The sequence below is a fragment of the Equus quagga genome, chromosome 9, assembly GCF_021613505.1.
Source record: "Equus quagga isolate Etosha38 chromosome 9, UCLA_HA_Equagga_1.0, whole genome shotgun sequence".
NCBI lineage: Eukaryota > Metazoa > Chordata > Mammalia > Perissodactyla > Equidae > Equus > Equus quagga.
In genome coordinates, this window is record NC_060275.1 from 66,490,343 (window position 1) to 66,518,207 (window position 27,865).

The 27,865-nt window shown below is 62.9% G+C and overlaps 1 protein-coding gene and 1 long non-coding RNA gene across 3 annotated transcripts; both read left to right on the plus strand.

Annotated features, from left to right (window-relative positions):
- The first annotated feature begins 155 nt into the window (after positions 1-155).
- ARRDC2 (arrestin domain containing 2) lies at positions 156-6,813 on the plus strand. Of its 2 annotated transcripts, XM_046671561.1 has the most exons (9): positions 156-562; positions 3,122-3,412; positions 3,506-3,572; positions 3,697-3,844; positions 4,359-4,461; positions 4,548-4,804; positions 4,882-5,044; positions 5,295-5,449; positions 5,657-6,813. In XM_046671561.1, the coding sequence occupies exons 1-9, from the start codon at positions 304-306 to the stop codon at positions 5,708-5,710; spliced, it is 1,497 nt and encodes a 498-aa protein (XP_046527517.1). In that variant the 5' UTR covers positions 156-303; the 3' UTR covers positions 5,711-6,813. The 2 variants fall into 2 exon arrangements, with proteins under 2 accessions (XP_046527517.1, XP_046527518.1); XM_046671562.1 differs by lacking the exon at positions 3,122-3,412 and having other exon boundaries at positions 167-562.
- A 19,000-nt stretch (positions 6,814-25,813) lies between these two features.
- LOC124245172 (uncharacterized) lies at positions 25,814-27,735 on the plus strand. The gene is made up of 2 exons (XR_006890209.1): positions 25,814-26,829; positions 27,431-27,735. It is a non-coding gene; the product is annotated as an uncharacterized LOC124245172 (long non-coding RNA).
- The last annotated feature ends 130 nt before the right edge of the window (positions 27,736-27,865 follow it).

Here is a 27,865-nt window from a genome sequence, read left to right on the forward strand (position 1 = left end):
AACGAATGAGACCGCAAGACCGAGCCTCGTGGCTCCCTCCGCCCCGCGCCAGCCACATCCGCCCCCGCCCGCCTCTGACTCACCAGCGCCGACCCTACAAAAACAGGGCGGGCCCGGCGCTCGGGGGCGGCAAAGTCAATAGGGCGGGCGCGCGGGTGGGGGCCGGGGCGCGTCACCGGGGCGGGCGCGGAGGACCAGGAAGTTCGCCGAGACGCGCCTGCTGCCGGCCGGCGGCGCCCGCACGAGTTCGCGGAGGCCGGGGAAGCTCGGGGACGAGGGTGAGACCCGCGAGGTCCCCGCGCCATGCGCCTGGGGGGCGTGCGCAGCTTCGCGCTGGAGCTGGCGCGGGGCCCGGGCGGCGCGTACCGCGGCGGGGAGCGGCTGAGCGGCCGGGTGCTGCTGGAGGCGGCGGCGCCGCTGCGGGTGCGAGCGCTCGAGGTGGCGGCGCGCGGCGGGGCGGCCACGCACTGGCTCGAGGGCCGGAGCGTGGGTGTCAACGCGGTCTCCTGCGACTTCGCGGCCGCCGAGACGTACCTGCGGCGGCGGCAGCTGCTGCTCAGAGGTGAGCCGAGCACCCCCACTCCCAACCAGGATCCCCCGGGACCCTCTCCCAGGTCCGGGCGCCCCTCTCCAGAGCCAGGAGCCTTTCGACTTAGAGGCTGTGAGGTCGGGTGACCCTTCTTAAGAAAGGGGAACCTCCTCCCCAGGGTCTGGGTCCTCCCACCGGAACACTCCCCACAGCCCTCGAAAGCCCTCCTTCCCGGGAACCCCTCCCAGGGTCTGCGCGCCCCCGCTCCAGAGTCGCGATGCCCTCGACCTCGAAGCTATGCGGTCGGGAGCCCCTGTCCTGAGTCTGGGGGAATCCCTGGGTGGAGCCGGGGGATCCTGTTCTTTGGACCCCAGGATCCCCGTCTAACCCCAGGCCTGGGGGCCCTGATTCCCAAAGAAGACCCCCGTCTCACGCCCAGCCAGCGCCCGTCCCTCGTTTTAGCCCACGGTGTTGGCAGGAGCCATTCTCCCCGGGGTAAGGGTTCTGTGGGGTCTGAAGGGGTAAGAATACCTCCCGGAGGGGAGGAGACAGGGTGGTCACCTCAGGCTGGGAGTCTTAGGTCTTGGGCGTGTCCCTACTCTGCTCCGAACCTCAGTCCCCCACCCTCAGGCCACAAGGCCCGTCAGGAACAGACCAGGGGCCACAGAAAGAGCAAGTCTCTGCCCCAGCAGCGTGCTGTGTGGCTCAAGAGGATGTCAGCCTCTCTGGGCTGCCCTGGCTGCCCTCTCCGGCTGAGCCGGACCCAACTATACCCGTGTGCAAAGAGGGCAGAGGCAGGAGGCAGCTCAGCCCCCGCCCCCGCCCGCAGCCCCCTCCTTTCCAGCTTTTGGGCCTTGTCCCCACCGCGCCAGGTGCAGGGACTCTTGCCTGCCCAGCTGTGGAAACCGCGGCGGGGCGGCCTTAGGGCGCGGCAGGAAGGGGCCCGGGAGGCACTTCCCGTCCCCTTAGGCTCAAGGGAAATTGGGGCTGGTCTCAGCCTGCGGTCCCCTGGTCCTACTCACTGGCGGCTTCCTTAAGACACCGGCGGGAGAAGCTTGCAGAGCTGCTGTGTGACCTCTGGCACATGGCCTCCCTACCTCTGGGGACCCATCCGTGAAATGGACTGAGGGAGACGCTGGCCCCCCAGGGTCACCTCATTCCCCACCTCCTCCTGGGCTTATGGCCTCCTGTCCTCCCTCTAGGGTCTACTTGACCCTGGGAGAAGGGCCCAGCCCCTCATTTCAGCCCCAGCGCCACCGCCTCCAGGCAGCCCCCCAGGCTGATCAGTTAGTTGACAGCCTCTGCCCCTCCCTTCGGTCCTGCTCTGACTCCGATCACGGGCTGCGGGTGATTGTGTCAGGTTATGAGCGTCCTCCACTCGGGGTGCCAAGGCCTGAGCGGGTTCCCAGCTCGCCTGAGCCAGACTCAAAAGGGACCGCCAGGGAAGAGGGTGGGTTGGAGCAGCAGTACATCCTGCTGCCACCAGAGGGCGCCAGCGCCCCTCAGACTGCGAGGAGGCAACTCCCGCCCTAGAAACCCTCCGTGCGGTTCTTCTCTGGGGAAACTGAGGCCCGGAGAGGGGTCATATCGCCCCCTCGCACCGCAGCCCTGGCCCCGGGGGTGCCTGGAGCGTCCCATGCACTCGGCTCTGTCTGTGAGGGGACTGGGGCTGGGGGTGCCCGAAGCGGGCACAAGGGCCACGCCCAGGCGGCAAGTAAGAGTTAGCGAGGGAGCTGAAAGCCGGGAAAGGAGCGCCGGGGCGCGGCCTGGTGGCGGCGTGTCGGGAGCGGGGTGAAGACCCCGGGCGAGGCTCTGGGTGGGTCGAGTTGGGGCTACATGGTGATCCACGCACAGCCCTCTGAGGTCGGCAGTGATTTCCTCCTGGCTCTACAGACGTGGAGACTCAGGCTCCAGGAGGTAGTCGTTATCCTGGGGTCACCCAGCTGAGCGGGGTTCGCATCAGAGGAGGGGGCAGCAGGCGCCCGAGTGGAGGGAGGACCCCCACCTCCTCCTTCCCCATTGCACAGAGGGGGACACTGAGGCCCGGGGGAGTCCTAGGCTCTCAGGACCGCGGTGGGGGCCAGGCCGTTCCCCTGCAGCTCGGGTGAGCACGCCTCGCACGAGTCACGTCTGCAAGTGGTGGCCGGTTGGTGATTAAGCCGAGGGGCAGAAAGCTCTTGCGGGGCGACTTCAGGCCCTGGCCCGCCGCCGGGCCCCAGTTCCCCTTCTTTATCCCGGGGTCCGCGGGAGACCGGCTCTGGCCTGGGGAGCTTCGGTTTCACCCCAGGGTCCACGAGGGCAGAGGGCAGCCAACCCCGAGCCCGCAAGTTTGTTATTTTGCTCCACGCCTGGGCGGAGCCACGCCCCTCGCCGCACCATTGGTGTATTCCTCCCCGGGGGCGGGGCCGGGCTCTCGCCCCGCCCCTCCCCGCCCTGCCGTATAAAGGCGGCGCCGGCGCAGGCCGCGAGGAGTCTCTGCCCGGGTCAGCGAGTGCGCCTGCGCGAGCCGGGTGGGTTCGCGTCCCGAGGCTGCCGTGTCCGCCACTCGCGCCGCCGAGTCGCGGGTTCGAGACCAGGGTCCGCGCGTCGTAGGTTCGCCTCCGGGCGTGATGCTGTTCGACAAGGTGAAGGCGTTTGTGGTGCAGCTGGACGGCGCGAGCGCGGGCACCGAGCCGGTGTTCAGCGGCGGCCAGTCCGTGGCCGGCCGGGTGCTGCTGGAGCTGGCGGGCCCGGCGCGCGTGGGCGCCCTGAAGCTGCGCGCGCGGGGCCGCGCCCACGTGCACTGGACCGAGTCGCGCAGCGCAGGCTCGAGCACCGCGTACACGCAGAGCTACAGCGAGCGCGTGGAGGTCGTGAGCCACCGTGCCACGCTACTCGCGCCAGGTACGGGCCGAGGACCCCCGCGAGGCGCACGTGCTGCGCGTTCCGGGGACCCCGCGCAGCCACTGAGCCGCCTCCTCTTGTTCCTACCTGCAGACACTGGAGAGACCACGACGCTGCCTCCTGGACGCCACGAGTTCCCATTCAGCTTCCAGCTGCCCCCGTAAGTCCTTAGGGTGCAGGATTGTGGGCAGTCCCTAAGGCTACTGTCTCTCTGGACAGTGTCACTGTGTGTCTCTGTGTGTCTCTGTATCTCGCCCCCTGAAGCTTCTTGCCTCCGCTCGCAGGACCCTGGTGACGTCGTTTGAGGGCAAACATGGCAGTGTCCGGTACTGCATTAAGGCGACCCTGCACCGGCCCTGGGTCCCTGCCCGCCGCGCCCGGAAGGTCTTTACTGTTATCGAGCCTGTGGACATCAACACGCCTGCCCTGCTGGTGAGCGCTGCCCTCCACCTAGAGGTAGCATGGGAGCATTGCAAGCAGGGGCTTGGCTGTTGGGTGACGCCCACCAGCTCCTCAACCCCTTCACACAGTGGGGGCCACAGCTGGGCCCTGGCAGGGAGAGAGGCAGGCGTGGGAATGCCTGTGGGGTCCAGTGGAGCTGAGTGCAAATCCCAGCTGCACCGATTTGCTGTGTGGCTCTGGGCAAGTGTCTCTCTTTCTGAGCCTTAGACATCTTGTCTGTGAAATAGGGCACAGGCAGGACTTGCGATCGTAATGGCTTATTGAGCACTGATGACACACTAAGCACTTGGTTGCTCATTTATAGTTTAACAAGATGGGGAGTATTCCGGGTCCAGTTTAAAGATAGTTTCTAGGTCGTTAAAAAGAAACCAAGAAACTAGGCGCTGCCCGCAGTCCTCCCTCAGCTGGGGGTGGTTGGGAAGCTCACAGGGCCTGTGGTTTGCACAGAGTGACCCGTTCGTGTCCCTGTCCTCTACCCCGCCAGGCCCCTCAGGCAGGCGCTCGGGAAAAGGTGGCCCGATCCTGGTACAGTAACCGCGGCCTCGTCTCCCTCTCGGCCAAGATTGACAGAAAGGGCTACACCCCAGGTAGCAGGCGGGACGGGCTGGACGGGGACGGGCCGGTGTCGGGGCTGCAGGCGGGGAAACTGAGGCCCTGCGGCCCCACCCTGCAGGCGAGGTGATCCCCGTCTTCGCCGAGATCGACAACGGCTCCACACGCGCGGTGCTGCCGCGGGCGGCCGTGGTGCAGACGCAGACCTTCATGGCGCGTGGCGCCCGCAAGCAGAAACGCGCCGTGGTGGCCAGTTTCTCGGGCGAGCCCGTGGGCCCCGGGCGGCGGGCGCTGTGGCAGGGCCGGGCCTTGCGCATCCCCCCCGTGGGGCCTTCCATCCTGCACTGCCGCGTGCTGCACGTGGACTACAGCCTCAAGGTAGGGGTGCTGGAGGTGGCCGCGCCGCGCGCTCCCGGCACCGGAAGGGCGCCCTCCCTGACGGCTCACTCCCCCAGGTCTGCGTGGACATCCCGGGCACATCCAAGCTGCTCCTGGAGCTGCCGCTGGTCATCGGCACCATCCCCCTGCACCCCTTCGGCAGCCGCTCGTCCAGCGTGGGCAGCCACGCCAGCTTCCTGCTGGACTGGGGGCTGGGGGCCCTGCCCGAGCAGCCCGAGGGTGAGCGCCCGTCCGGCCGTGGGGGCGGGTGGGCAGAGCGCGGTGCCAGCCACTCTCCCCGAGCCCCTGCAAGTGCACGTGGGAAGTCCCACTGGCGGCCACCGCTGCTCCCAGAACCCCGCCGGAGGGCACGCGGCCCCACAAGCAGCCCCAGGACGGGCACAAGCCAGCTCCCGGCCATTGTCCCCAATTCCGGGATCCCTTTCTCTTCTCCCAGCCTCACCGCCCCCCCCCACCGTCTCGCTTCCAGCGCCCCCCGAGTACTCAGAGGTGGTGGCAGACGAGGTGGCCGCTGGGGGCCAGAGCTCTCTGCCCCTGCCGCAGGTCCCTGACGTGAGCCTGGAAGGCCCCTTCCTCGCCTATATCCGGGAGTTCCGATACCGCCCGCCCCCGCTGTACTCCGAGGTGAGCTGGGGGTCCGAGGAGCCCCCGTGCTCTCCCGCATTTGGGGGCCAGGACGGGCTGGGAGACACGGAGGAGTTTTAAACGGTAACAGAATTCCAGGGCCCGCCCCCGCCCTGCACCCCAGTGTGCTCTAAGCGTCTGCCCCGGCGGGGAGGGTGTTTCCGATCCTCCGGGAGCCCTAAGAGCTGATGGGACTGTGCTCCCCAGGAGGACCCAAACCCGCCACCCCGGGCCACGCGGCCGCGCTGCATGACCTGCTGAGCAGCAAGTGGATCCATCAGGGATGAGGCTGACACGTGCTTCTGGCCACTCTGGATGTGGGAGTGGCTAGAAAAAGAGCAGACCGGCCTGACTGCATTGAAGTTGGGGAAACCGAGTCTCAAAACCGGTCAGGGCTGTTCCAGCATCACACCGAACAGAGGAAGAGCCAGTCTGGAATGGGACTTATCTGGACTGGTCCTTGTAAGGCATCAAATGCCCCATGCAGGATCTGAGCAAGAGACTGTTCCACCTGTTTCTGCCAGTCTGTGAACAGGGCTGGGGTCCCCCAGGAGCCTCCAGTCTGGGAGAGATACAGCCAACATAAATACTCTCAGTCTCATTGGACCAGAGGAAGGTTCCCGGAGCTGGAAGAGTCCAAAGGAGGCGTAGAACAGGCTTACTGGAGGAACGGGCATTTTAGCTGAGGCTTTGGTGTATGAATAAGAGCTCAGCAGGCAGGCAAGCAAAAGGGAGAAGAAGTCGGAGAAGGTCAGAGCTGAATGATGTTTGGAAGCTGGCCCCTTCATTTTAGAGTTGGGGCTCGGCGGGCAAGTGCCTCAGTGGAGGCCACACTGCAAGGTTCGACAGGCGGGAGGGCCCAGGAACGAGGCATTCAGGGAAGCAGGTCAGTGGAACCAGGTGGGGCCTCTGGGCGGCAGCCTTTCAAAGCCAGAGATTCCAGGCCCCGGCTGGGGCGGCCTGGGCCTCTGCCAAGTGCTCCAGGACCTGCAAGCCGCCTAGGTGTTGTCGTGGCCTGAAGACCCAGGTTCAGAGCAGGACATGCACGACAGGGCTGTGTGACTTGCAAAATGAAAATGTGGGGCCCTTGTTCCAGGATTGTTGAGAATTTCTGGACAGTGACAGCAGAGCATGAGACCAGGCCCTGCAGAGGGCAGCCTGCACAGCGGGGGACACAGCAGGGCCCTGCGCTGCCTGAGACCCAGCGTGTCCTGGAGGGACACAGCGGGGGGCAGCAGGACAAGCGCCCAGGTGCAGAGTGTCCGCCTGGCCGGGGCCGGCCCGCCAGGACTCAGCGTTTGTGAAGAGCCTGAAATCAGTGTCTTTGTACAGTTACTTTTTAAAAATAAAGACGTGGCAGACAAGAAGGAGCCTGTCTGTCTCCTTCCCCTGCAGCTGCCGGGGGACCGGCGCAGCCTTGACCGCCCTTCTGGGTCAGCATCTCGGGGGTTCAGTTCCAGACCATGGAGGGCTGAGGGGCCCACTCTCCAGAAGGGGAAACTGAGGCCCAGGGACACACAGGGAGGCTGAGCTCGGGTTGGAGCCAGGCCCATGCCAGTCGCCTAGTGCAGTGGCAGAGGCTGGAGTGTGAAGGTGGAGGACAGACAGACCCCACCGAGCCTCAGGAGAGCAGGGTGGGCTGCACGGGCACCTGCAGGGGGAGCCTGCCTCTGAGTCTGGGCTGCTGCTGTTTTTGCTGAGGTGCAATTCGTACACCATAAAACTCACCATTCTACAGTATACAATTCGGTAGCATTTGACACATTCACAATGTTGTGCAACCATCACCTCTAGTTCCAGAACATTCCATCACCCCAAAGGAGACCTCCTAGCCCCATTCTGCACCGGCTAATCTGCTGTTTGCGGAGACTGGCCTGTTCTGGACGTTTCATGGAAGGGGGTCGCGCTGTGTGCCCTTCTGTGCCTGGCTTCCCTCGCTCAGTGTGAGGTTCTCCAGCTCAGTCCACGTTGCAGCGCGAATCACTGCTTCACGCTTTTTCCCAGCTGCTTAATATTCCACGTGCGGCCGCACGCACCCTTTGTTCACGCGTTCCCGTGGACAGACAGCTGGGTCACTTCCTGATGCGGCCATGGGGACAAGGGCGGCCGGCACACGGGCCGCGCGTTCGTCTGCAGACTGGGCTCTGAGGCCGCCACATGGGCGAATGCTGTCATCCTTCTGGAGTGGCAGGTGGGAAAAGGGAGTCCAGCAGCACGAGGAGCTCGTGCCGGAACCCACAGTCAGGAAACACCCCTCCGCCCCCCGCGCCAGGGTCCCGTGGGCGCCAGGCAGTCACGGTCAGCCAGCAGCCCGGGGGCCGTCAGCGGGGCGAGGGGCAGGGACGGCACGGGGAGAGCTGAGGTGGGGTTTTGCTCTGTGACTACGGGCAGGTTACTGGCTTCTGAGCCTCAGTTTCCCCATCTGAGACTGGGACGCTCCCCTCCCCAGCCTGAGTTTGGGCCCTGATTTCCAGCCGCTCCTCGTCCTGGGGTCCGCCCAGCACCCGCGACCAGCAGCGTCTGCTCTGGGCAGCTGACCTGGCATCGAGCTCAGAGCCTGCCAGACTTGGAGGTCCCTGGGGCCAGGCGAGGGGAGAGGTCCCACAGCACAGTCACCTAGACCCCAAACCAGCAGCCTCCGGAGAGGGTGAGTTCCCCGTGACTCAGGGTGTGCGAGACGTAAGGTCCCCGTTTCTGGATGCATGTTTCCAATCTGAGAAGAGTCTGAGGTGTTTATCACAACAGCGGATGTGGGCAGAGTTCCCCAGAAGGTTCTCCCAGGCGAGCTTGGGAGGACGAGCCATCCCGTGGCCCCAGGACTCCTGTGTCTGCAACAGCAGGGAACCTGATCCCAAAAAGCAGAATTTCTGGCTCAGATAAACGAGAGCCCAGAATTCAGGGAGCTCCCTGAACACAGGGAGGGGCCCACGGCCGAGAGGAGGGTAGCCAAATATTCTCCTAAAATAAAACCCCACCGCTCCGCCCACCCCCTCCTTCCAGCTCCCCCTCCATCTCCAGCTGCTGCTTAAATACCGCCAGCTCATTCCCACCTCAGGGCATTTGCACAAGTGATTCTCTCTGCTGAAGGCTCTTCCCCACAGCTGGCTCCTCTTTGTCCCCTAGCCTCATCTTTTCAGGGACACCCAACGTCCTGGCTGGAGTCAGCAGCCCCCGTCACTCCCTTTCCCATCCCCCTGTCCTATTGTCTTTGTAGCCCTTGTCACCCTCTGAAATTCCCTACTCAGATATTCACTTGTTTGTCTGAGCTGCTGAGGGCGGGGCCGGGTCAGGGCTGTGTCCCTGGTCTCAGCACATAGCAGGCATGAGGGGGATTGTTGACTGACTCAGTGACTGGAGGGGACTCCCCTGCTACTCTGGTGTGGATGAAGATTCTGACAGGGATGGGAGTGTCACCGCCTGCCACTTGTTCCCAGGAACCCTTAGAATCAGCCTGTCGCCCGTTGAGAGAGCCAAGCAGCTGGTCTCTGTCTGCCACGATTGACCCTGTCTCTCTCAGTCTCTGACTCTCACCATCTCCCCGTCTCTGCCCCTCCATGCTGCGCGCTCACTATCTCTTGCTGTCTCTGGCTCCCCATTGCTGGCTCCCTGTCCGTTGGTCTCTGTCTCTCATTGTCTCTGGCTCTGGCTCACCTTCTCTGCCTCCCTGTCTCTCACTCACTATCCATCTCTCACTGTCTCTCTTGGTCGCTGTCTCTCTCAGTCTCTGACTCTCTCGCCATCTCTGTCTCCGGCCCAGACCAGGCCAGGCCAGGGGGAACAGGGTGACAGGCAGGGAGTTGTTTGTCACTCCCTCGCGGGCAGGGAGCCCAGCCGGGCTGCTGTTCAGGAATCCTCTGGCCACCCCGCGCCAGCCACCAGGCACAGCAGCCGCCAGCCTCTCCTCCCAGCACATTCTGTCCTAAGCAGGGAGCGCTGAGGGCGGGCGGGAGCGAGTGCATTCCTGCTGGGCTCCAGTTACGGGACAGCCTGTCCTTGTGGCCCTGCTCCCCACCAGTGCTGCCCACTGAAGCCTCCCCTCCCAGCTCTGGGCTTAGATCTTCCTGAATGGGGCCCCTCTGCTAGCTCATCCCCACCTCAGGGCCTTTGCACCTACTGTGCCTTCTGCCTGGACCTCCCTCTCCTCAGATCTCCCAGGACTCCCTCCCCTACAGGCCTCAGATGACACGTCACCTCCTCAGGATGCCCCCTGTCCTGAGGCCTAAGCGCCCCCTCAGCTCCCCTAGCCCTGCCCTCATGCAGTGGCTTCCTGATCTCTGCCCCTCCCCAGAGTGGACAGATTTACTTGTTTGTTGACCGGGTGTCTGTTAGCCCAGGGCCCGCCTGTGGCCCCAGCTCCAGGCACACATAGTGGGCGCTCGATGAGTATTTTAGAGTTGATGTCATTTCCTCGCGAAGCTCAGCTCTCAGCGGGGCCAGGCTCACTCAAGCAGCTCCCGTCCCCTCTGCCTGCCTGTGCTACCCCAGCCCTGCCTCCTCCTGGCCCTGCGCCCCTGCTGTTCCCTGTGCCCACAGCAATCGCCAGACCTCCCGCCTCAGCCCAAGGAGCTCCCTCCGCCAGAGGCACCTTCTCCAGCGAGGCTGGGTCCCTCTTGGGCTCCACACACCGGGCTGCCGTGATGGACACGCACTCACGCACACACTCGTGCACACCGAGACGGGCCAAGACTCGGCTGATAGACCCTTGTGCATGGCATGGAGCAGCTAACGTCTGTCCGCGCGGGTGTGATAGTGGTGCCCGCGCTCACCCCAGCGCCGAGGCCGGGCCCCCATGTGTAAGTCCCCCAACTCTGGGGGGAAGCGGTTCCGGCCTCAGTCCTACGGGTGGGACAGGACGCAGGCTCCGAACCCACGCCCTGCTGCACACAGAGCTGTGTGCACGCGCCCTGCCCGCGCTGTGCCCACCACCCCTGTGTTGTGGTTCAGAAGGTCAAGGACAGCCCGGGACGCAGCGGCACGGGGGGCAGGGGGCACATGGATCACCACGAGGCAGGGGCAGGCCTGGACGGGCCCTCTGTGCTCCACACGCCAGCCCTGCTGAGCCCGATTCACAGGTAGGGAAACTGAGGCACAGAGAACAGGTGACTTGCCAAAGGCACCTCAGCCAGAATGGGGCAGTCAGGGGACCCCTAACTGCTTGATAAAAAGGTCTTAGGGGCATCTACTCTCCCTGACCCCATTTGGTGGGCAGAAGGAGCCAGGGCCACTGCCAGGCTCTAGATGTGGACAGATGAGCAGGTCTGGCCAATCAGAGCCTTTTGCCAGCACAGCCACAGGGACCGCAGGGATGGGTTCAGGGGTAGGCATGTGACTCCGGCTGGGCCAGTCACCGTGGGAGTTTGGGGGCTTCCTGGAGGTGGTGATAGGGGCCATCTTTGCCACCATGAGGAGGACAGTGGAACAGACAGTCCTGAGGACATGGTGCTGGAGTCCACAGACACCATCAGCCCCAGGGAGTCAGGGTGGAACCAGAGAGAAGGATGGGAGCTGGAGGGTACTGGGAGGGCTTCCAAGAGGAGAGGACATTTAAGTTGGGGCTTTGATGGATGAAGAGAAGTTCAGCAGGGAGCTAGGAAAGAGCATTCCAAGCAGAGGGAACAGCTCTGCAACCACAGCAGGCAAGACAGAGCCAGGTGTGTCCTCAGCCATCCCAGTGGCTCTGGGGCTGGAGCATAGAGGGGGCAGCCACAGGTGTGTGTTTCTTTGCTCCTGTCTGGGTGCTCCCACCACCAGCAGACCCTAAGGTGAGACCGGGTCTGCCTTGTTGGTGGCTGACGCTCCATTAATGTTTGTGATTTCATAGGTGGTCTTTCTTTTGGGGACACTGACAAGTGGGATGGGCGGGGTGGGTGGTGAATGGGGGGATTGGATTCATGGGGCAGGAGAGCCTGAGGCTGTGCGGCAGTGGCCGGAAGCCTGGGAGCCAGGCGGGGTCCAGGAGGAGGGGGCCATGACCCCTGGGAACCGCCCCGGGCCGGGCTCCAGGCGAGGGCAGGTTAGAGGGCTCCCACCACCACCCCTTCCTCCTGTGTGACTCTGGGCTAGTGGCAGCACCTCTCTGAGCCTCAGTTTCCTCGTCTGAAGCCTGACCTCACTGTGGGTCAGGGTGGGACCGGGCACAGAGCGGTGCAGGCTTTGTGGGGCTGCGTGGGCAGCTCGGAAGCAGTGGGGGAGGGGCCAGGGCCGGCCGTCCAGAACATTCCGTCAGCAGTTCCGGCCTCTTTGAAAAACAGGAAACCAGCTCTCAAGGGAGGGCCCAGCGGGGCTTCCTGAGCCTCGCGTGCTGCGTGCCGGGTGTGCGCACGCCCGTGTGTGTTGGCAGCGGCCCGCCAGGGCTGGAGGCGCGTGTGCGTGCGCTGCCGCGTCGGCCGTGTCCGTGGAGCGGCCCGGAGACGGCGCGCGGGGGGTCCGTGCGGGGATGCGGGGCCACAGGAACCCAGGGGGCGGGTGGGGCGTTTGCGCGGCGGGGTCTCGGGACGGGGGCGGCCGTCAGCGGGGGTTCCGGCCTCTGCGCGGGCGCCGGCTGGCACATCAGAGCCTTCGTGGCGCTCAAGCCTCCGGATCCCCCCGCGGGCCCAGCTTCGCACCGCGTCTCTGTGGCTCCCGCCCCTTCCTGCTCCCGGCACTGGCTCTGCCGCCCGGGCCGTCACCCTCCTCCCGTCCGTGTGCCCGCGCTCCTCAGCCTCTGGCCCCCCAGCCTCCTTGCTGTTCCTGGAGGCCGCCAGACGTTCCTGCCCCTGGGCCTTTGCACTGCTGTGCCGGCCCTTCCCTCTTCTCTCCATCTCTGTCTTCGGGATAATGGCCTTGAGGGAGTCAGTCCCCTCCTGCTTCTCCACTGTCGCCCTGCCCCTCCCCCCAGAGTCCTCACCATGCTCCAGCTCCCAATTTGACCACTTTCCTCCCATCCTGGGATGGGTGGCCTCCCTCTTTAAGCCTCAGTTTCTTCTCCTGTAAACTGGGGCCAATCTTGATATGGCCTCACTTGCCCAGAGTCACCCAGAAAGTGGAAAATCTGGATTCAAACCCGGGCTGGCATAATCCCAGAGCCTTTGTCGCTGCCCACATGGGATGGGAGACCAAGAGCTGAGGGGTCACTGAGCCACAGGGGCCAATTGGGGCTGGACTGGGGGCTCATATGTGCCATGTGCCTGGGATGCCTTTCCCTTGCTCGCAAACTTCTACTCATCCTCCCAGACCCCACCTCCAACGCCCCTTTTCTCCAACCCAGTCCTGACCCCATGGGCTGGGGCGTTCATGTCTGGCGCTGTCTGGACCTTTCAGACAGGCCAGAGCAAGGCCTCAGGAGCCCCCATCACCCAGCCGGGACATGAGGCCGTGTTTCCCACACTGACTTTCTGGGGCTGGCCCAGGTGCCCCTGCCATGCCTGGTCCCCAGGAGGTGGCTCTGCTGCCGTGTCGCCCTCGGGACCTGCCAAGTTCTGCGCTCTAGAAGGGCAGCGAGACGTTGCCACCTGACCCAGAGGCCTCCCTCACGGGAGCTGCGCCATCCTCTCAGCCGCTCCCTGCACTCGGGGCCACCCATGATCACAACGAGGCGTCCATGGCTTCACGGCCGTCCTCCGTGTGCCCTCTGTCACAGGAGGGGTGGGTGTCCAGAGTACAGGGATCTCCTGCGGTGCCCTGGCCCCTGGGCCCCTGCTGACTCCCTGCCAGGGCCTACTTGGGGTTCGGGGGAGCACAAGGTCCTGCTGAGTCCTCGCGCCCTGGCCTCTCCAGGGACAGGCTCCCACACCAGCCAGCGCGCCTTTGCCTTCCGTCCTCCAGGCCACCTCAGCCCGCAGCACGAATGGGGAGCCCACGGTCAAGAGAGGCTCCGTCCTGTATCCAAGCTGAGCGCGCCCCTCCTCTGCTCATGCACCTGCCGTGCCTCCCCATCACCTCCTGGAGAGAGTCCAGCTCTGGCTCAGCGTCCGAGGTCCTGCCGCATGTGGCCAGATCCTTCCTTCTCCCTTTGCCTGGTTCTCAGTCAGTCTTTGGGTCTCATCTTGGTTGCGGTTCCCAGTATTAACTGATGGCACAGTCTCAGGACACATTAACTGCTGTCAGAGACCAAATACTCACGGCACCGAGTGTGTCAGCACGTCAGGCCGAACGTGACTCTTACACAGTGACTCATTGTTCGCACAGTGTACAAACACGGGCCCCACTGACCATGGACAGGACGCTGCGTGCAGCCGAGGCAACGGGACTGCCCAAGGACCTCCGTCAGGCGTCCACACACTTTCTCTAAAGGGCTGGGTGACAAGCCATCGAGGCCGTGGCCTGCGGGTGCTGCCGCTCAGCTCACTTGAAAGCAGCCGCAGACGATACACCAATGACTGGCCATGGCCGCTCCCCAATGAAACTTTATTTGTAGCCACTGAAATCAGAATTTCATACAGTTTTCACATATCACAAAATGTTCTCCTCTTGCCAGGTCTGATTTCCGTCGTTCAAGAGTGTGGCAGCCATGGGCCGGTGACTTGAGCCACGGCTGGCAGCCCGGGGCCAGGCCCTGAGGGGCAGCAGGGCTCCTTGTTGACAAAGTGTCGGAACCATTTCAGGCGTTTCCAGGCCGCCAGCTGGGACACACGCGGGCCGGCCGATGACAAACTGTATGTGCCCATTGACAAATGGCAGGTCTGGGGACACGGCGTTTACAAGGTGTCAGGACAAAGCCAGGGCTGGCGGCTGGCAGGTCCGCCCCAGGCCGCACTGACCAGCCGGGTTGCGGCAGCCGTTCTCCGAACCCTGTTTACCAGGTGTCGGGTGACAGGGCCAGTGGCGGGTATCGAGTCACAGGGCAGTCACACTGAGACTTGGGCACAGCGACAGCTCTAGATGCCAGCTGTTTACAGTGACCTGAGACTGGCTGTCTCCCGGGCACTGGACGCCGGTGTCCAGGTGGTTGGTGGCCAGGCTCCTCCGCAGGGCCCGCCCCTGGCCCCTGGCCCGCTGCTCCGGCACTCGGTGCTCCCGTGCAGAAGCTCAGGGGAGGGGGGGGGTCGAGCGCTGCGGCCTGGGATCCCAGGCTCCAGCCTGCATTCTCCCTCTGCCCATCCCTGGCTGTGCCACCTTGTACGCATCACTTAACCTCTCTGGCCTCCACTCCCTTCTCTGTAAAATGGGCACGATGACGGATCAGGGTCGCCAGACAAAGTACAGGATACTCAGTTAACTTCACATTTCGAATGAGCAGCGCGGCCCCTGCAGGGTGAGGCGCCCCGCACCGTCTGGGAGAACTCAAAGGGACCAAGTGTTCGCTGCTGGTGCACAGGTCACGGCGCCTAGCTGTTCATTTGCTAATTCTGGCGCCCTGCGCTGAAGCCTCTGCCCCTCACGCCAGGCTGTGGGGGTGCCGGGGGGACCCCGGGCCAGGCACAGAGAAGGGGCCGGCTGCGGGCAGCACTGACTCCCAGGAGCCCCGGGACGGCCAAGAGCCTGACGGTCGGCTCACAGATGCATCGTTTGTCTGTGGAGAACAGGTCCAGGGGACAAGAACAGAGCCATTAGCCATGAGGCGGGGGGGGCCGGGCCTCATCCACAGCCTGTCCCCGGCCCGGGCCGGCCTGTGCCCTGCCGGCCTCGGCAAAGAGATTTTGAGTGAATGAAAGATGAGATTCAATAAACAGCTGTTGAATTCAGTGATTGATCCTGCCACTCTTTACTGGATATTTACTGTGTGCCAGGCACCTCAATCCCTGCCTGCCCGGGGCTCCCCATCAACAAAGGAGATGGGTAGTAATCCAGTCAACCCCATAAATGCAATCTTATACCTTGGGAAAGACCTGCCAAAGGGAAACATCCAGTGCTAGGGCCGCCAGCATGGGGTCCAGCAGGGCTCCCGGAAGGAAGTGACCCCTGATGGAAACTTGGAGGAAGAGATTTGTATGTATAAACAGGGAACAGAGAATCCCAGGCAGAGGTCACCTCATGTGCAAAGGTCCTGGGGTGGGAGGGAACATGATGGTTTCATGATGTGTTCATGCCACCCTCAGCTCCCCTTGACAATTTGGAGGCTCCAGCAGGTAATTCAGAAGGCTAAGGTCAGGATGGCCAGGGTCGCCTGGCAAGTCGGGCAGGACGTTGTGTCCTCAGTCGCCCACAGAGGGAAGGATAAAAGCCCTGACATATCCTCAGCCAAGGCGAGGGCGAGACGAACAGCACCCGGCCCGCCTCTGCCCTAGAATTTCCCGAGCTGCCTGTCTGCTGGGTGCACCCTCCTCTCCCATGTTGCCGGGGCCACAGAGCAGGAAGAAAGGGACAGGGCCACAGGCTGCTGGGGGGGTCCGGAGGCAGGGAGAAGAGCTTTGGGACACCCAGCTGGGAACTCCCAGGACCGAGAACTGGGCTGGGGCGGCAGCAGCAGCCACAGGCGTCAAAGCCGCTGCCGCCGCCGAGAGCCCAACCAGGCCTCGCTGGGAGAGGCTGCGTCTAGTAGCCACAAAAGCCTCCCCAGCTGGTCCAGGTATCCCCATCTCACAGAGAGGGAAACTGAGGCTCAGGACAAAGCTGTCAGCTGAGCACGTTGTGGTGACCCCGGGATGTGGAGGGTCTTGGTCAGTTAAGGCTGCTGTGACAAAACACCACGGGCTGGGCAGCCTGAACAACAGACGTTTATTTCTCACGGCTCTGGGGGCCGAAGTCTGAGACCAAAGCGCCGGTGGATCCCACGTCCAGTGAGGCCCGGCTGTCTGGTCTGCAGATGGCTGCCTTCCCGCTCCGTCCTCACGGGCGGGCGGGGCACAGGGTGGCGAAGCGCGCTCTCTCGTGTCCCTTTTATAAGGACACTGGTCCCATCGTGGGGCTCCACGCTCACGGCCTTGTCACCTCCCAAAGGCCACACCTCCCAACACACCACCTTGGGGATGAGGTTTCAGTGTATGAATTTTGGGGGACACAAACGTCCAGTATAGCAATGCCCACTTTCCCTGTTGGGGTGAGAAGATAGAGGCCCAGCCTTGGGGCCACTGGATCTGCTGGGCAGTTCGTCTCCAGCCTCAGTGGGACTGGCTGTAAAATGGGACTTGGGCCGACTGCAGGGGCCGGCCATGGGCAGACCCCCTCCAGGCTCAGCCTGAAGACGGAGGAGGGAGCCCTCGCCGGAGCCAATCTATAACTCCCTGTGCGGCTGTGGGCAGCGGGCAGAGACAGAGGCGCGTGTGCCGGGCTGGCGGGGGCGGGGAGGGACGGCTCAGCGGCCCCGCGGGCCGTTTGGGTGGTGGGAATACTGTCTCCAGACGGGCAGTTCCGGAACTGAACGCGTTTGTCCAAACTCGTCCAGCCGCACGCACTCTGCTGTCCGTGAGCCGCACCTTGATCAACCCGACGTTTAAAATACTTACTGGTATTTTTTTCCAGACTGTTGGAAAAAGGCAACAAAGAGAAGAACCCAAATGTTTGATACAAAGTCTTCTGTTTGGGCAACGCGGTTCGGAGGGGTGGGGGAGGGACACGTGCCTTTCGGCGAAGTCTGGCTGCCCAGACAAGCCTGGGAATATGCTGGTTCCAGCTTCAAAATAAAACACACCTGTACTTTAAATGGTCAAAGTGTTAACATGCTACAGGTGAAGTATTCGTGGAATAGAGGCAAGCATATTGTTAAATAAACACAGAAAAAAGGGGAAAGGCGGTCAGTTTAGCAATGGAGCTGTTACAGCTGTCACGGCTGAGCGGGCTGAGACGCTGCCTCAGTTTCCCCACCTGTGCGGTGGGGTAACACGCCCTGCAGTGTGGGAACGGGGGCGGGGTGCCCGGCGTGGGCTGGTGGGAGGAGGACCTCCTGGGGTGGGCTCCCTCTTCCATCTCGGCCGCCTTTGCTTGTCGGAGGCGTCAGTCGAGGGAAAGGACAGGCGGCACATCCCGCCAGCGTCCGAACGCCTCGGGTCGCCAATCTCCAGGGTGGGAGGCTTCCCTGCGTGGCCGGGGGCCACCCCAAAGAGGCGGCAGCACCGTCCTGGCCACACCGCAGTGCGCGGCTGCCCCTTGACAACGTCCAGTCTTGGGGTTGCTTCCATTCTAGAACCATCTTGGGAGCGGTGGAGAGCCCAGGCTGGTGTCTTGAGACCCTGGAGGCCCCGGGTCACAGGGAAGCTGGACTCAGGGTGACCAGAGGGGGAATTCATGGCCTGGCAAGGGGACCTGGGGGCACCGCTTTGGGGACTCAGCGACGTGACCCCTGGGGAGCATGGTCAACGGGGTCGGGGCAAGGCGGCCAGGCCTGGGTTGGGCCTGGTGTGCACATCGGCCTCATCCGAAAGACCCGCCGTCAGCTGCTTGCTGCAGGGTCGGCAGCTCACCAGTCTCAGGCTGGAGGCCTGGGGTTGGGGGGGGGGTCACACAGGGGACCCACTCCACCGGGGAGAGAGACAGACAGACAGAGGCAGACAGGGAGACAGGGAGGGAGACGTGGAGGATACAGAGAGACAGAGAGAGAGACAGAGAGAGAGAGATAGAGAGGGAGAGAGACAGGGAGAGACAGAGACAGGAGGAGAGACAGACCGGGGGACAGAGAGAGCTCCTGGCTGTTAATCCCACCCCTCAGGTCTGGCCCGCGGACGCCTCCCCGGCCCCCAGCCAGATGGGTGCTCCTCCTGCATACAGATGGGGAAACTGAGGCCCAGAGCTGCCAAGGCCATGACAACTGCTGGGGCCCTCAGGGTGGGAAGGCACAGGGAGGACCCCGAAGGCTGGGGGCGAGGAGTGACAGGGACCCTCACGCCCCCGTTCCAGGGGGCATTCTGGCCTCAAGCCCGGCTTCTCCTGGGAGAGTCATGTGACCCTGGGGTCAGCAGGAACCTCAGTCGGTCAAGGGGGGAGGAGTGTGGTGGAACCCGGGTCAGCGCCGCCTGGGCCACGTGACTCTGGGGACAGCGCCCAGGTCACTGTGGGCTCTTGACTGCAGGGCGTGTTTGAAATTTTCCATGACACAAAGCATCTTAAAGTGACCTCTGGGCTCCAGTGATCCCAGGCCTGAAGCCACCTGAAGGGAAAGCTCAGCTCCTTCTGGAGACGGCCCTGGGGCACGGCGGGCAGCCTCTTGGGGCTGGGAGTTCCCCTCCTGGCATCCCCCTGCGTTTGCGGGGACACGCAGGGCACGCCCCACAACAGCGGCGCCAAGGCTGGAATGACAGGGCAGTGACCGCCCCTCCTCACCCCTGGGGGCACTTGCAGTACCCTGAGGGCCCCCCACAAAGATGCTGAGGGAAGCCCAGACGGGGAGAGGTGTTGTGGTGGTGTCTCATCCTGTTCCCTGAGACTAGGGCGCTGGCGCCGGCTTTACGGTTGATGTCCCTGAGGAAATGGACTGGAATCCAAATGACCAGATCTGGAGAAACCCACCATTTCACCAGGAGAAGTCTCTGAGCCGCGGCCTCCTCCAGGAGCGGGCCAGGAGCTTAAAGTGGGCTCGACATGCACGCCGAAAGAGCAGGGGCCGAGGTCGGCCACGTGAAAGCGAGGCCACCCAGACACCCTCATGGTGGAGTCAGGAATGCAGTGGGGAACATGGAAGACCAGGTGCACCGGGAAAGAGGAAGAAAGAAAGAAAGGGCGTTCCCAACCCTTCGGGGAAACAGACGCGCCTGGTGGTGAGAAGGAAGAGCGGGCATGGCAGACGGGCCATGTTCGTGGACGGGGCTCAGGCTCAGAAGACCCTGACTCTCCCCGTCTGAGGCTTTGACACAATCCCAATCAAAGTCACAACAGGATTTTTGTCCCCTGGAACTTCATGAGGTTCAAAAGGTTACCTGGAGGAGCAGACGGTTGCAGTAGCCAGGACGCTTCTGTGGAAGCGCGGGCGGTATCAGCTGTCCTGCCGGACACGGGGGCCCATCACAAGCCTGGGACTGAGGCAAAGGGACGCTGACACAGGAGAGGCACATTGACCAATGGAGTGGAGTTAAATGCCCCAGAAACCCCGCGTGGGTCAGGCGTTTTGCTCCAGGATGGACAGAGTCCTTGCCAGCGGTGGGGAGGGCGGGCTCCTCCACGAAGGGGTCTGGGAAGTGCGAGGCCACGCTGAAAACGAATAAACCGGATCCCTGCGTCTCATTACACACGAAACTCAACCCCATGTGGGTGAAGGGGTTATGTGCAAAAATGTAATGAGTAAAGCTTGAAAGTCTTGGTAGGAGGTGCGGGAGGTCGTGGGGTGAGGAAAGACTTCCCAGACGACAGCCAACAGGCACATTGCCTGCAACAAAAGATGAATCAGTCTGTGCGCATTAAGATTGGGACACCTGGTTCGTCAACAGGCACCTTGAGGGAGGCGAAGAGGCAAGTTGCACACGAGGGAAGGTGTTCGCAATGTGCTTGACCAACAGAGGAAGAGTGTCACATGCATGTAAAGAGCTCCTCCAACTTGTCGTGGAGAGCAGGCGGGACCCCGGGAGGAAGTGTGCGTGGCCAGAGGTTCAGCCCCAAGCGCAGTGAGAAAGGTGCAGCTCACAGCACCAGCCAGACACGCTTTGATTGGCCAAAGCTACAGAGTCCAGCACCACCAAGGCTTTCCGAGGCGCAGGTTCATGGGAAGTGCGCGCACGGCTGCGGAGGGTGAATAGTTCCAACACTGGGGAAAACATCTGGAGTCCCTGAGCCTGTCAGAGTCCACAGCCCACATCCCCTGAAATGCCCCCAAGAGAATGGCACGCCTGCCTGCTCCTGCCGGAGGGTCCCCTCGGGGCTGGGCCCTCGGGAGGGTGGCAGCCGTGGTCTGAGAGAGGAGGAAGTGAGGAACTGGGGCTTGAAACAACAGACGCTGCTTCTCCCAAAATCTGGGGCCAGCGTCTGAGACCGGCAGGCAGGGCGGGCTCTTTCGGGGGAGTCCGGCCCGGGCCTCTCCCAGCTTCTGGGGAACACCGCACCCCTTAGCATTTCTTGGCTTGTGGCAGCATCCCTCCGGCCTCCGCTGGGCAGCCACACGCCCTTCTCCTCCGTCTCGGATCTTCCCCTCCTGTCGCTCCTCTTATCAGGATGCTGTCATTAGCTTCAGGGCCTGTCCTGATCCAGGGGAACCTCACCTCGAGATCCGGGCCTTAAATACATCTGCAAAGACCCTGTTTTCAAGTAAGGTCCCAGGCACAGGCTCTGAAGGCCATGTCATTTGGACGACACCATTTAGCCCACCACAGGGCCCCTTGATCCTGAGTTCATAAGTCCTGACACGTGGAGCAGCCATTGGCCTGAGGTCCACAGGCCGTATCTCTGCTGTTGCTGTTCTTGACGCTTCCATGTCCCCAGTCCCTGGCAAGGACCCAGCCCCCAGGTGGAGCAGGGAAGTGTGTGCATCCAGGCTGCAGACAGCTGGGGTCTAAGTCCTAGCCCTTCAGATCTGCCACTTGACCTCTCTGTGCCTCAGTTTCCTGGCCTGTAACGCAAAGCTGATAATACGTGCCTGGGGAGGGTTGAATCGTGGCCCCCAAAAGATAGGTCTACCCAGAACCTTAGAAGTGACCTTAAGGGGCTACTGCAGATGTAATCTTGACAAAGATCATCCTGGGTTGGGAAAAACCCAAATCCAACGACAGGAATCCTCACGAGAGACAGAAAGGAGAAGACAAAGAGAGACAGGACGATGGCGGAGGCAGCGCCCCTGGGGTGCTGTCACCAGCCAGGGGCGCGAGGGCTGCACAGCCGCCAGACACGGGAGAGGAGTGTGGGCCGGCCTCTCCCCAGGCATCCGGAAGGAGCCGCTTTGATTTCCAACTTCTGGCCCCTGAACTGGGAGAGAGGAAATTTAGGGGTTTAAAGCACCAGGTTTGTGGCAGTTTGTCACAGAAGCCACAGGAGGCTCACACCTTGCCTGTGGGGCTGTCGGGATGACTAACTGAGCTGGCACACAGCCTGGCACACAGCAAGCACTTCATAAATGCTCACTGGAGAATGGAACGTGCTACTTCAGCCAAGCACGAAGTGGGTGTGGGCTGCTGATTTACTAGTGATGGCAGCTAAGCGGGATGAGGCTCGGGCACCCCCGCCCCCACCGCCCGGCCACCCCGGCCCGGGGCGCCCTCCTCCCCTGAGCTGGCGGGTTGTGTATTTCTCTTGTGCACGGATGCCAATCCCCAAGGTGGTGGCGAGCCAAACGGGGCTGCCGCGGGCGGCTGGAGCTGGACACTGTTTGTAACTGAAACCCTGGCCTGCGGCTTTGGCCACCTGCTCCTGAAACCAGCCCGCTGTTTCCGCCCACTGAGTAAGTCCCCAGGGAGGCCCCGTGGCGGGCGCAGGGGGCCTGGAGGGTGGCTGACTCCATTCCCAGGAGACCTTGGGGATCTCTCTGAGCCTTAGTTTCCCCATCCGCAACTGGAGTGGTCGGGGGAGGGGACTGCAGGCTCCCAGCTGGGGAGATTGGGTTCCAGGATGCTGAGTAAGTGACTTCACCTCTCTGAGCCTCAGTTTCCCCATCTGTGAGCCGGTGAGAAACACACAGCCTCCTGAGCAGCTGCATGCGGTCATATCTTTCCTTTGGGAGACACAAATCGCATCCTGTCACTCGCCTCGAGACCCTCCCAGGGTGCCCTGCTGCTCTTAAAGTGAAGACCAACGACCTCCCCGTGGCCCCCATGGCCCCCAAGTCCCCAGGAGGTCCAGCCCTGCTGCCCTTCCCACATCATCTCCCTACAGCACCTCCTCGCAAAGAAGCTCATCCCTACCTCAGTGCCACCTCCCCTAGGAGGCCCTTCGTGGCTGCCACACCTAGAAGGACCCTCCCTCTGCCACGACTGGCTGTGTGTCCCACTTTATTCATGCTTTCCACCTCCCTCCCTGGCCCCAGACCATGAGTCCCACAAGAGCAAGGGTGTGTCTCAGTTGTCGCCAACCCCAGCCCAGGGCCTGGTGCACAATAGCCACCTGGTAAGTGACTTATTACTGTGATTATTTGTGAGCACGTTGACTCGACACTGCTGAGAACAGCAAGAAAGGGCATGTGGGTGGGTTTGACATTTGAGTTGAGACCTGAAGGAGGTGGGGGAGACACATGAGTGTTTTGGGGAAGATGGTCCCAGACAGAGGCACAGCCTGTGCAAAGGCCCTGAGGCAGGAGACTGCCTGACTTGTTGGAGGAGCTTTGAGGAGGCCATTGTGGCCTGAGCAGAGTAATGGAGGGATGGAAATGGGAGCAGCAAGACCATCAGGGCCTTGTGGCTGTGAGGAGGACCTTGACTTTCACCCTGAGGGAGGTGGGAGCCCTAGAGGGTTCTGGAGAGAGGAAGGACGAGTATGACTCCTGCCACCAGGGAGGGAAGAATCTATGGGAGATGAGAGCAGAGGCGAGGAGACCGGGAGGCGGGGCCTGTGCTGGTCCCGGGGATGGACGATGGGGCTGGACCAGGTGGTGAGAAGGGGTCAGATTCTGGAGCAGTTTTGCTGGTGGATGGGGAGGGGCATGGATGGAGAAGAGTCAAGGATCCCTGTTTGAGCCCATTTCACAGGGGGGGAAACTGAGGCTCTCAGGACAGAGGGATCTGGGCGGGTGCCCCAGGCCCCTGCGTCTCCGGGCGGCCGGCTCCCTCCTGACGTACCCCCGTCCTCTGTGGTTCTTGGTTTTCTCTCTGTAACTTCAGTCCTTGTCGGAGGGCGGGCTCACCACGCACGGCTGGCGACAGGCTCAGCGGGCTGCGCAGTCACTTACTCCCCGGCAGCCCTGAGACCCGGCCCGGCCTGTTCACAGGCGGGGAAACTGCGGCTCAGAGAGGGCAAGCAGCCCTCCAGGAGGAGGAGCGGCAGAGGCAGGATTCAAAGCCTGGGTGTTAGGTTCCAGACCTTATTCCCGGGCCTGCACTCAGCCTGGGGGGATGCGTGTCACCAGACGTCCCCCCAGAATATCTTATTCAGTTCGCAGCTTCAGATGGGGCTGGGGCCCGTGGGTGCCGGGAGCTCGGGTCTGAAGCTGCGGCCTTGCGTTTCTGTGGCTCTGGGCATGGCCCGAGCATCTGCTCGTCGTTCCCGCCACCTTCAGGTGCTGGCCTTGTGCAGGGCTGTGTCCCAGGCCCCACACAGATACCCCAGTTCCGCAAAGTCCAGGCCACACCAGAGGGAGGCACCAGGAGCTGGGGGTCCTGGGGTCGGGGAGGCAGGGCTTCCTGAGGAAGGGCCCTCCGCCTGAGAAGGCCGGCGGCGCCCCCCTGCCCCCGCACCCGTGATGGAGGCCAGGGAGGGCGCAGACACGGTGGGCCGTCCTGACCCCAGAGCCTCCCTGGGCCCAAGGCCAGCCGCAGACCCCGCCCTCTGGTCCCCATTCCTGGCTGGCACCAGACAGCTGCCAATGCCACTCGGACACGGCCTGGGCCACCCGCCAGATGGGCCACTGGGAAACTGACTCTGGGATGTGGGGGTGTCCCCACCCAGCCCTTCCGGGTGGAACCATCTGTGCTGACCGTTCATGGGGCAGGCCCAGGGGGAGGCCGGCTGGGGGCAGCCTGAGAACCCCAGAGCCCAGTGGCTGGACCAGGGTGACAGTGCTGCCACTGGGGCCGGAGACTGTGGATAAGACTCTTCATGGTACAGGCCTCAGTTTCCCCATCTGAAAAAAGTGGAGCGGGGCCCGTGTCTCGAGACTGTGGGTGTTGAGCTGCTGGGCTTCCAGGGTCGGAGAGGGGTTCTTCTGTGGTCCAGGTCTTCTAGGCTGCAAGTGAGGGGGTCGTTGGGGGAATTAGATGTCGAGGAGCTTGCTGTGGGAGGCCTGGAGCCCAGACACGGCCAGGCGCCGGCTGGAGCAGGGCTGGTCCGGGGCAGAGCTGAGGGACAGACAGAGACGAGAGACAGCGAGAGGGAGGGGGCAGCGGGGGGAGACACAAGCCCCCTACCTAGCAAATCGTGGGAAGCTGGGGGGCAAGGTCAGCCGCCAATCAGCCGGGCCCAGGCGCGGAGCAGGTCTCCGTGTGCTCTAGAGCAAGCCCCCATCATGGGGGAGGACATCAGCGACAGCTTCCTGCAGGCCAGGGCCGGCAGCTCTCACCTCCCACACCTGCAAGGAGGGTCAGCCACCCCCATGTCACTGGTGGGGAAACTGAGCCTCAGAAACTGCACAGCTACCTGGAAGCAGGGCCAGGACTCACCCCGGGTCTGCAAGATGTTTGTCCACCGACTACGTGACCCACAGCCCCCCAGCAGAAACTGTGTGACTTCCCCAACCCCCTAACCCGAAAGCACACTCGAGCCCTGCCCCTCCCCACAGCCGGCCCCAAGGATGTTTTTCTTCTCTCCTCCCTGGTGTTTGGGTTTTGGCAGGAACCGGCCTGCTGGAGTGGCGGTCCCTGCCGGCAGGGTCGGCCCAGGGCGGGGAGGGGCCGGGCGCCACCTCCGTTGCTGCCCTAAAGCAGGGACCCAGGCAGGTCCCGTGCTGCACCCCCTGGGGCTCGGCTTCCCCCCATGGAAAGTGGGGCCCTGCGGGTGGCGGCCTCGAGGCCCGGGACGCATCGCCGGCGTGGCCAAGGGGGCTTCCCACGGCCCCGCCAGGGCCCCACCGCCTGCCCGCATTAAACATTGCTGGAGGCTGGCGGCGCCGCCAGGGCCTCCCAGCTGGGGACAGAGTTGGCCGCAGAGGCCCCAACCCGAGTCGGGGCGGCCAGGGTGCAGCCAGGGCCGGCGGGGAGGGCGGCGCAAGGGGGCACTGGAGAGGAAGGTGCTCAGATGGGACCTCAGGCACAGCGAGGGAAAGGAAATACAGGGATGGGACCCCATCAAGGTTAAAATTTCTTCCTCCAAGGACGCTCACAAGTGCAAAGACAGCCCCCGGAGTGGGAGGAAATACTTGCAAATCATGATCTGACAAGGGATTCACGTGCAGCACAGATAAAGAATCAATAACGGAAAGAGACATAACCCGATGAAAACCAAGCAAAGGGTTTGAGTGGACATTTCTGCAAAGGGACGCGTGGCCCATAGGCGCCTGCGAAGGTCAGGGGACCAGTGAGACCAGGGCCCCGCCCATGCCGCAGGCCGCCCACCAGAGAGGGCAGACAGAGGCGCGATGAGGACGCGGGGACTGGAACCCGTGCCCCTGCCCAGCCGCCGCCCAGTGTGCGGCCAAGCGGAACACTGTCTGGCGGCAACTCAGTCAGGTGAACCCAGGACGACCCCGTGACCGGCAGTCCCTCTCCTGGGGCCAGACCTGGAGATCTGAAAACAGGCGTGCACGCCAAAATCTGTACACGGTGCTCACAGCAGCACGGCTGACACTCGCCAAGGGGGCGGCAACCCAAGTGTCCCTGGCAGAACAGACACAAAGGCCACATGGCGCACGATCCCATTTATACGAAACGTCCAGAACAGGCAAAGTACAGACAGAAGCACGTGGGTGGGTGCCGGGGCTGGGGAGGCGGGCGGGGAGGGGGATGATGGAAATGTTCCAGAACTAGGTAGAGATGGTTGCACAATATGCACAAGATGAATGCACTAAATGCCACCGAATTGTTTACTGTAAAGGGGTGAATTGCATGGTAAGTGAATATATCTTTTAAAAAAAGAGAAGGGACAGGCGAGGGCGCAGAAGTGGGGCAGGCGTGCCCGTGTCATGCCCTGCAGTGCACTGGCTCAGGGGCGGGGGCAGAGGCAGAGAAAACAGCTCTTTCTGACCAAACCCAGAGGCTGCTGGACAGACAGAGGGGGAAGGTATCCGGGGAGGTAAACTGAGGCAGCCTGCCTCCCGGATGGAGACATGCTTCCAACTTCTTGGTGGGAGCTGTGGTGAAGAGGAGTCAGACCAGGAAAGCTAGAGATGGGGGTGCGGGACGGGGGCGGCGAGGGCTCTGGAGAGGCCGCCAGACTGGGAACCTACTGCCCCCTGGGCTGCGGCACCCGCGCAGGCTGAGCCGCAGCAGGAAGCATCTGTGAACAGCTCACGCCAGGCCTGGCTCTCCGGCTCTATGACAGCGCCCCCTGCAGCGGGAGAACAGACCCATAGGCCCCCAGCCCCCGTGGGCTTGACTCCATCCCCCGTCACCCACTCCGCAGCAACCGCACCTGCCTCTCTTCACAGTCTTGGCCCGAGCACCACCTCTTCCAGGAAGCCCTCCCTCACCCACTGTTCTTCACGCTTTCACTTGTCACTCTCCCAGGTTTATCTGTGGGATGGTTGGATTAGTGTCTGCCTTCCCCACCCGACCAGAAGCCCCTCATGATGGGACCAATCCTGACCTGTGTGGGACTGGGCTTGGTATACAGTAGGTGCTCAACGCTGACCTTCCGAATCAATGAATGAACGAAGCTGTGAAACGGAGACTACCACAGTCTGAACTCCTGGAGCTGTGGGGAGCAGCTGAGGGACTGCCCCTCAGAGGAGCCCCAAATACTGAGTACACAGCAGGAGCTCAGTATCACTGGCCCAGAGCTCTGCTAAGCAGGACTGCTCAACCCATGAGGTAGGGACCCAACCAGTGCTCTGAACTTTTTCTTTTACATATGGGCAAGCGGAAGCCCAGAGAGGAACTCCTGTGGGTCATTTCCTGGCAGCAGAAACAGAACTCAAAGTGGCTTCAACAAAAAGGAATCTGATGAAAAAGAAAATCCCAGGTGGTGGGCTTCAGGCATGGCTTCATCCAGGGACTAGGGCTCCTTTTCTCTGTACTGGTGTCCTCCCTGCAGCTTCTCTCCAGGCAGGCTCAGTCTTCTCCCAGTAGAAACAGGGTGCCCATTTTCCCCATTCACTTCAGCAGCACCCCAAGCCCTGCTCAGTGAAGGTCTAACTCCAACCCCTTGACCAGAGGGCTGTGCCTGGAGGTACGTTTTCGAACTCCAGGAGCCACCAAACAGAGTCCTGTGCTACTTAGTGGGCCCAAGACAGCCTGCATGGGGGTATTTAGCTCCCCGGAGGCTCTGCTGTGAGGGGGGCCGGGGGGGGGGGGGCATCTGGAATTGGGGGGGGAGCTCTGAGCCCCAGGGCTGAGGTCATTCCGGTCCTTCTCGGGAGGCCGCTGACCCTGCATCCCTACTGTCTGTCCACTCGGCCCTGCCGCTGTCCAGGCCTCCTCCAAGGGCTGGAGCCCAGCCGAAAGGATGCGGAGAGCGATCTTCAAGGGAGGGCACGCCCGGTGGCAGCGTCAGCAAACGCTTCAGCAAACGCGAGGAGGTGGCAACTCCAAGAGGAGCATTTGCGGAGCAGCCAGCCCCGCGGCAGCTAGAGCACCTGGGCCATGGCCTCAGTTTCCCCACCTGGAAGCACAGGGCAAACGGAGGCTCCCCAAGCGGCGGGGCCGGGACCACTGCCCCCTGGCCTTGTCGGCTGCCAGACCTCCCTCACCCAGAGGCCTGTCTCCTTTGCCACAAAATTCAGCATCTCTTGGTTTCAATCTCAGCCTCTCCCCCTCCCCCTGCCCTCGTCGAAAACCGGAAAAGTCTGTTTTGCAAACTCCGTGGGAGGCGGAAGGGGCGCGGGGCTGGGCCTGGGAGAGGCGCGCC

Coding starts and splice junctions, on each gene's coding strand:
- ARRDC2 (XM_046671561.1), top strand. CDS start 304: ATGCGCCTGGGGGGCGTGCGCAGCTTCGCGCTGGAGCTGGCGCGGGGC. Junction 3,413..3,505: donor TGCCACGCTACTCGCGCCAG/GTACGGGCCGAG, acceptor TCCTACCTGCAG/ACACTGGAGAGACCACGACG. Junction 4,805..4,881: donor ACGTGGACTACAGCCTCAAG/GTAGGGGTGCTG, acceptor TCACTCCCCCAG/GTCTGCGTGGACATCCCGGG.